The sequence below is a fragment of the Mixophyes fleayi genome, chromosome 9 (assembly GCF_038048845.1).
Source record: "Mixophyes fleayi isolate aMixFle1 chromosome 9, aMixFle1.hap1, whole genome shotgun sequence".
In the NCBI taxonomy this organism is placed as follows: domain Eukaryota; kingdom Metazoa; phylum Chordata; class Amphibia; order Anura; family Limnodynastidae; genus Mixophyes; species Mixophyes fleayi.
In genome coordinates, this window is record NC_134410.1 from 50,835,735 (window position 1) to 50,844,867 (window position 9,133).

General features: G+C 36.4%; 1 protein-coding gene across 1 annotated transcript; it reads right to left on the reverse strand.

Annotated features, from left to right (window-relative positions):
* Positions 1-469: 469 nt before the first annotated feature.
* NXT2 (nuclear transport factor 2 like export factor 2) lies at positions 470-7,596 on the reverse strand. The gene is made up of 4 exons (XM_075184342.1): positions 7,494-7,596; positions 6,853-6,939; positions 2,437-2,581; positions 470-1,050 (listed from the first exon to the last, which is right to left on the reverse strand). The coding sequence occupies exons 1-4, from the start codon at positions 7,503-7,505 to the stop codon at positions 872-874; spliced, it is 423 nt and encodes a 140-aa protein (XP_075040443.1). The 5' UTR covers positions 7,506-7,596; the 3' UTR covers positions 470-871.
* Positions 7,597-9,133: the final 1,537 nt, after the last annotated feature.

Genomic DNA, 9,133 nt, shown 5'->3' on the forward strand with positions numbered 1-9,133 from the left:
CCCTTTAAGGCAAAGGTATTCCCTGATGGCCTCTTTCAGCAGGATAATGCACCATGCTACACTGCAAAAAATGTTCACGAATGGTTTAAGGAACAAAACAAAGAGTTCAAAGTTTTGACTTGTCCTACAAATTCCCCAGATCTCAATCCGATCGAGAATCTATGGTAGATATAAATAAATGATGATGGCCGTTCAGTCTGATCCCAAAATGTGGAAGACCAAACTGACAGTCCAGTCATATGATCAGTGAGATGTAATGCGCTCCCTATTTAAAAGTCACGCAATGACAATCACACGCGCTGTTGGGGACATCTTTCACTCAGATTTTCTGTTCTGCCAAATCTATGACAACCAAGTTTTTATTGTATAAAATAATAATTTGGGGAGTCAAAAATAGTGCAAAATAATCTGCATGTTTGGCCAGTTTCACCACATGTGACTTCTGCATTAGAGATTTAGACAAGCATGGTTTCAATATTAGGAAACGTTTATAGTTATGTGCCAGAGTTATAAAACGATATATACACTCACACACAAATATAATATTAAGACCAACTTGTAGTGATAGATGCTCATAAAATAATCTAATCCAATACATTTAATTATGCTGTAAGATGATTGGAGTATTAACAATAAGAAAACAAGTCCTGTAGAAATTACAAAAATCCACATTAAACATATGTACAAAACTTGAGAAATACACACCGTGTACATGTTGAAAAGGATAAAAAGCAAAAAAAAAAAAAAGTATAAAAACATCGAATTTAGATGTGCATGTACGAGAAGATGTATCTCCTTCCCTTACTAGAGTCACTGATATCTTATACAGTCGGTGGGAGCTCAGCATTATAAGGCTGCCCTGTAGCAGCGGCTAGCTGGCCCAGTCCTGGAAGCGGAAACAGTCACTTGCGATCTTCCATACACTGTTAGCTGGGGTGGTGTGTAGAGTCAATAAAAAGTTTTGGTTGAAGTAATGGTGTTTATTTCCTTCAAACTTCACTGAGCCATGGGCAACAACTAGCACCGTTTTCTGTCCTTGGGTAGCTTGTTCTTTAAGAGAAATAAAGATCGTATCATTGATAGATATTGTCTGATGCTAGATAATATCAGCTTTATCCCAAATTTTTGCCAGTCACTACTGCATAATGCAGATAAATATTACATTATTAGGGCATTGTAAAAGTTATTTAGCCCAAAAAAAACCCAAAAGGGTTAAACTTACTAGCTGCACGGCGTCATAAAATAACACTATTTAGAAATCTTTGCTCAAATTCCATTCAGGATACCAATAGCTTCAAAACCAGCATTGTGTTCACAAAGCTGTCTCACAGCCACTACATAGACAGTCCATAATCATAATGGCTTGTAGCAGCTGAATGCTATTATAGAGGTAGGGTTTGTTTTTGAGAATGAAAGGTTTAACCTTTTTTTTTTTTCTTTCAAACCTAAAGAACTATGTAACCAGGGTATTGTGATCTCCCCCCACATATTTTCTTCAAATGGACACATTATTCACTTCTAGCTGCCCACCTTGCAATGCAAACCTTTATGTCAGTATCAGAAACATACCCCTATTGTACAGAACCAGGGATTATGGCCTAGAAAGCACCCCAAAATCATGTGTACATTACACAACTACTTTACTTGCCTATTAAACAACATACATGATTTGTGTATGTAACAAATCCTCTTTGTATGTACTAGGCTCCAAGGCAAGAGGTATCTAAAGTACTTTATTGCTCATACCATCCATGGATGGATAATTTGAACTATATAGCATCCAGTACCATGGCTATACAGAAAAGGGTTAATTCTAAAATATTTAAGAAGCTTGTGCTAGCAAATCTGTAGTCCCTTATGAAATAATACACTCAATTCAACACTTCCAAGAGATAAGAGCACCATCTACTGGTCAATTTAATCTGTTACAGAATGGTGATATGTATTATTATAACTTAATGTTGCTGAAGTACTCAGACCAATGACTACAAACATTGTTGTATAAATATATATATATATATTATATATTATATATATATATATATATATATATATATATATATATATATATATATATATATGTATATGAAAAAGAATGCAATGCTTCATATATGAGTTAATACCCAATAGCAAACCACATGACCCTACTGTACATCTTACACACAACAGGATGTACAATAAACATTATTATTCATGGCTTTAGTGCTAAATATGTTCCCTGTTTTCTATCTTACCTTTTGAATTAATAATACTGATGTTCTCACTGGTACATTTGTACAACAGTACAATTTTAATGATACTAAAATTAGGTTGTCCATGTGATATTAAAATAAAAAAATATATCCTTAAGGTCACAAAGATAACACTGAGGAATGTAAGCCATGCCAATTCAAGTCCTGATCATATAACAAACACTGTGTGATGAACCGTTCTTACCATGAACAGGCTGGCAATCAAACATGCTGACTTGAAATTCGCTGGACGGCAACATCTCAAAGAATTCAACGAGTGCTTCTTGTCCAGATATAGGATTTCCATTCCACACTAACGTAGCAGAGTCCATATAGAGCTTGGTCAGTTGCTACAAATAGGAGAAAAAGATTTTGGAAAAATCTTTTACAATCAAAAATATATCTTAAGGAAGCACATTTTACAACATTTGTTAATATTATATTTACAAAAACGGTGATAAATCAAACTAGTTTTTCTTCCAGATATTTGTGGAACAGATGTCAACAGAAGTTCTCATTCTGTAAAAGCTAAAGATCATTACTCCTAAATCAATCTGGATCTTCTATGGCCTTTAACAGGGTTGGTTAACACTTTCTCATTCTACCGCTGAACATTATCCTTACTTATTCTTCATACCACATCTCTATCTTTCAGAGTATATCTACTCTGTATCCTTTATCTAACTGCAATAGGTATTAATCCCTCCTAAGAATAAAAGGACTCCCTCCTTTTATTCTCAATTTATATGGTAAATTCATTAGTTTAGGTTTTTAGAACCCTCTAACTTATCACAGTAAAATTCTGCCATCTCCGTTTCTGCTAAAAATTCTATTCTTACTCCAGTCGTCTAAGAGCCTGTGGTCTAAGGGCTGATTCACATTCCGCCTTGTCCTTTATACCTCACATTCAATAACCACTAAAAAATTTTTTAAAAAAATGCTCCCACATCAAAGGCATCTCTCGCCTTCACCCTTTCATGATTAAAACACACTAATAAAACACTACTACTACTGATGTAACCCATTAACAACCTCTAAGTGGACTCTACTTCATACCATCCTGCATAGGGCTGCTCCATAGTCATTTCATGGATGTTGCTACCCTTGTTCAATCTAGGCACTGGCTAACTTTCAAAGTCCCTTTTTATCATCTACTATTCCTGAATCAAAATCTTTTACAATGCTCTTTCTTAACCCATTCACTACCTGAGGTATGTGACAATTGTGCGCCTCAGGTCGTCATATCAAATATCACATTATCTGCACTGGTTACTCCAGAAATAATATTTTACTTTATTTACCTTAGTCACTTTTATGCTTTTCTTCTTACCATTCTTTTAGGATTGTTGGGTCAATGAGCATAGCTTTCTTTTTATAGCATATTGGAATAAATATCTTCATTTTTTGGCAGGATAATAGGAACACATTCTACTTAACCATGGACCAATAGTTCTAATATTCATGAATAAGTGTTGACACCTATGTTTAAGGACACTGAGGGAGAGGTCTTCAGGGATTTATAAGACACAGGTCATCTCCTTCCAACAGGAGAAATATGGGGATGACATCCATAGATTTTTGACAAACTTAAAAAGCACTGTGGCCACATGTAGTATGTAAGCTCTTACGAGCAGAGCTCTCTTCCCTCCTGTTTCTCTACCTATTCTTCTCCTCCAACTCCCCTGTGCAAGCTAAGTTTGGAGCTATTGAAGTACTGGTATTTTTTGCTTATTGATCTGTACTGTTTTAGCCTGTATGGTCTACTGTCTGTTTTCTGTACAACACTGAGGAAATCTTGAAGCGCCTTATAAATAAAGATTAATAATAATAATAATAATGGGGCACTGCAATCTAATATTAGATTGGATGCCTCATGTTTTAATTGCTGTCACTGACCATGACATTAAGTATCTCTTAGGTAGGGAGCGATGTGAATGATTAAAACAGTCTCTGTGAAGCACTGTGTAACATATTGGCTCTATATAAAAGGGTAATAACCAAATGGCGGCCTGTAAGTGTAAAACCCAAGGCACTGGCATTGAAAGAATTAAGCAATGTCTAAAAACACCTCTTCAGGGACATACATTACATTCCCTAACTACTGGCATTTAGTTCTGGGACTCTACACAGACTTGTATATTGGTCATGTTTTTACACCTTTTATTTTGGTTACAATGTATTTTACTTTAATAGCCCATATCTGAAAATGTCAATTTTTTAAGTTTTGTGAAAACACCACCACCACATTTATATATTTAGGGGACATCTGCTCACCAAACACTTTATTTCTGTTTAATACCACACCAAGATGGGTGGTGGGCGCATTTGGAATTATCCTTTTCTCATTTTTCACCATTTTAATTTTTCAAGGGGCTTTTATTTTATATTTAACAACCCTTCATATTTATATAATATAAATATACAGTAACGAATGTATAAAAATATTTATATTATACAACTGTTACTAGTTAATACAATGGTGCTGGCAAATGTGCTTGAATTGATCACTATTCAGCCATCTCCTTCCTGGTCCCTCCTGTCCATCTAATTTAGTGTAATAATTCTCTCAATACAATAGATTGGGCTTGTGAATTAATGACAAGTATAGGTTTGACATCATTGGAGGCAGGAAACGACATAACTCTGCATGTACACTCTTCCTTGGTAGGCACAAACACTGGAAATTGTTGATATGAGTTTCTCTTTAAACAGTAATGATACATTTTGGGCACATACATGCAACTATATATGGACATTTAGCTCTAAAACTACTCAAATGTCCATCAGAATCGGAGCATATATGGGTATATTAAAGAACCACTAAACATCTACCATGAAAATAAAATACATTGTTCTATGTTAACCAGTTATTCACTCTGGTTCTGAAAAGAAAAAGTATACCAAGCTGTCAGTCACTATCTAGCTGCTTAAATAGAGAAGCAACTTCTTACATGGAAACCCTCTGTAGAGGGGCGAAAGGGTATGATGAACACATATAGCCCAGTACGAAGACTGCGGTTATCTCAAGCGCATTATTTAGTAATACACAGCCTTTATTATAGCCAGTTGACAGGTCGATATTGCAACTAAAAAAATAAAGTAAAAAAAAGCCCGGCTTGGGATTTGTAACAACTGACCTCAGCTTCTCCTACTCCTGCGGCATTCTGGGATTGGTGAACAGCGCAGGTGTACAACGAGAAAAGAGTAGACTTTAGTTTTTGTTTTTAACTATTGTTCTGAGATGTGTTTTAATCCCCTTACCATGCAGTAACACACACACTTTCCATGTGACTGGACTCCGGTGTTTCAGTTGAGATGAATGCAAGTGGGTCAAATGAAAATGCCCACTCTGCTGCAAAGTCCCTTATTTAGTGGCTTACTGCATAGGGTCACCGTCACATGGTACAATAGAAGAAACTTGTGCCACTGTATCTTTCCATCTCACTGAAATAACGTTTAACACTGTAAACGTTAACATGTAGCTGGAGTTAGAAAATGACTGGTTCTTGGCTCTGCTAGAACAAGAAGAAGATTAGGCCTAGACTGTAAAGGAATAAGATTTGCTCTGCTGGTATAATAAGATTACTGTATTATAGCAAAATACAGAATAGAAATTGAACTGAGAAGAATCTAATACAAATTGGGTAATTTCTAGGGTAAAAAAAAAATCCAGAGACAAATCTTTAAACCGTGGAACTGTCCCTGTAAATTATGGTCAGTTTGCAACTATGCGGAGTGTATGACACTGTCACTACTTGTATAATGAGATTAGCTCTCCCTGTTGGTGGATTCTGCTGACAGTATATACAAGTCTTTGCATTAGGTAATATTTCAGAAAAGTATATGAAAGCCTTTAGGTATGGTAATACTTTTAAAAATGTCCACCCACTTAGGGGCGCAGCTTGCAATTCTCTTCTTAAAAATCACTGGCTCTGAATATTTTACGTAAACAAGTAGTTTTTCCCAGCCTACATAGATGTAAACCTATTGTGATCTCATCATCTACAATTTTGTGATTTGCTTTATTAAATATTCTTGATGAGTTATACAGATAACCAGACTTTAATTATTATTATTATTTTACTTCATGTCTGAAAAACAAGTCTCCAAAGATGTCAGCTCATCCTATCCCTGCTGCATTCTGGGATTGTTGAACTGTCTATGGGTAGTGAGAGAGAAGAGATCGACTTCATAACAGGTTCTGAGCGGTGCAATTAATTATCTGGAGATATTACCTTAAAAAGTCGGAGCAAGGGCTATATGTTAGGAGCCAGCAATTTATATAGCGCCTCTCATATTATGCAGCTCTGTATAGAGAATATGTAATCATTCACATCAGTCCTTTCCGCATTGGCGATTTTAGTCTACATTCCCCACCAAACACACAGGTCCATTTTTGACAGAAGTCCCTGTGCTGACCCATTCTTTTATTGTGTCCGCAGGTTGCAAAACAATGTAATGTGTTTGTTTGCTTTTTTTTTTTAAATGTTACATCAGAAGATAGTGAAATATAAAATGTTACATTGTGCGTTATCTTACCAGCCACAACAAAAGGATGTGGTGCAGCTGCAGTAATATTCTTGGTTGAGTATAAAATAGAAAACACAAAAAGAAAACTTACCCTTCGCCTTTTGTCAATGGTTTCATAATAAAGATTAACAAATTCTTCCGCTGCCCTGCATGACAGATCTGCATCTGTCCGAAAATCCTTGCAGACAATAAAGAACACGTGCAAATATTACACACTAGACAGGCACAGTAAAAGCAATGAAAATATCAACATATCAAAATACACTTCTTCTAACAGTGAAATTATAATCAGTGACAGCTACGGGGGGGGGGGGGGGGTGTCATGAGGAAAATACAATGTGTTTTTAGTTATAGGGTGTATAAATTTTTAAAAAATAAAATTGTGAATGAATAAAACTACAATGACATGAATTATATTAATGGGAGCATACATTATATGTAGGAATCACACAGACCAATGACCAGGTCTGCAATTCAAGATCCACCCTTGATCTCAATGGGTCCTGGGCTCGAATGATGCTTTGTTAAAATAAACCTGAACCATGAACTGGCATGTATGAAGGTTTTATAGCACAATATATTGGCAACATTTCAGGGTCGTATTATTGAAGGGAATAAAATGAACATAGTGGGGGAGTTTTTTTTCCTGTGCACTTACAATTACCTCAGACTCTGGATGTGTAAAAGACGGATAGCTGTACATAACCATAGTAAAATGAAAAGTATACTTACAGTAGTAGCCATAAGACCTAACTTCCCACCGTGCGGCGCCGACACAAATATTCGCCTCTTCCGGTCCGGCACTGTAAGAAGTCCTGTGGAAAACAAGTAACGTGAACATTTGGTTCCGAATGCACGGTGACCACTAGATAGCGCTGCTGGGCTCAGCATGGAACACGTTATCTACAGTAGCAGCAGTACAGCCGTATACAGTATACTACTGCAGTATGCACGAGGTAATATCAGGGAAACATAAACATTTCTCTTATAGTTATTTATTTGAAAAAAACATTTTTTCCATTAAGTCCACATTTTAGAACGAGATCCCCCAACAGAGTACTATTATTGGGAATAAATTGAAATTTGGAAATATATTTTTAAAGTTGAAAATGCAACCATAGTCTACACACATTGTAAGCAGCAATTTTGTTGTCTAACTCTAAAACAATTTTCATGGGAATGCAGCCGGGACTAGTTACTTTAGCAAAGCTTCAATAAATTTATGTTCTGCAGTCTGCAAAAGCAGACATTTAATGTAAGACAACCAAACAATGGGGCCTATTTACAAAGGTGCGATCAGCCATAAAAGCGTAAAATGGCCATAGCATCTCAGCGCATAATTTATCAAGTGTTCCAAGCAGGAGAAATCATAGATTAATAATAACGCAACCAATTTAACGTTGCATATCGCAGAGTCCATAGGTCAGTATGGGGACTATGGGGCCTATTTATGAAACTAAAAAGTGTGTTCAATCTTTCTGGGATTGAACACACTTTTTTAAACTCAAAATCCTTATTTACTATCACTGCATCGCAGTAGATACCATAGCTATCTGCTGCTTTGCATATCTCTTCGTTTTACTGAGCAGTCCCCATAACAGTGTATGGGCACTGCTCAGTATCGCTATTTACTAAAGATCGATAAAAAAAAAATATTATTTTTTTGGCATGTTAATGTACGTCAGCTGAAGCTGGCGTACATTATCATAATTGAAAAGTTTCAGTGCTGTCAGCTCTGCTCTGAAGAGCAGAGTTGGACAGCGCATGTGTGGAGTGATCACATGATCCCTCCCTGTCACACACCGCTCTCTCTCTGCCACTATATAGTGCAGGGATGTTTGCAGGGATGTTTGTGCACATGCCCAAGGTTTTCAGTTGGCGCATGCGCACTGGAGTGAGAAGAGGACCCCCGTAGATCTCATACTTCTTCGGAAGTGAAGAAGCAGTGGTAAGTATGTTTTGCACTTCACAGGAACAGCAGTTTTTCAGAACTTCTGTTCCTGTGTAGATTTTTCATAAATATAAAAAATAGTTCAATCCTTATCAATGCAATAAGGATTGAAAACTATTTTTCATTTCATGTGGTGGTTGATACCTAAGAAGGTATTTATTAAGCTTTGCTTTTCGCAGCTAAGCTTAAAATCCTAACACAGGTACCCGATACAGCATGAACGAGAATGGAAAGTTGTGATGGATTAATCCTTTTCTTAGGTCTGTCTATGATGCACTAGTCTCTGAACAGGCTGTGGATTTGAATCTTCAATAGACTGTTAGGCTTTTTACCTGTGTAAAAGTTTCTTAGGTGCGTGCGTCAATGATGCTTTTGGTGGGTGGTCATCACTGTTTCCATTTTTTATTTGTGAGGCACCGGA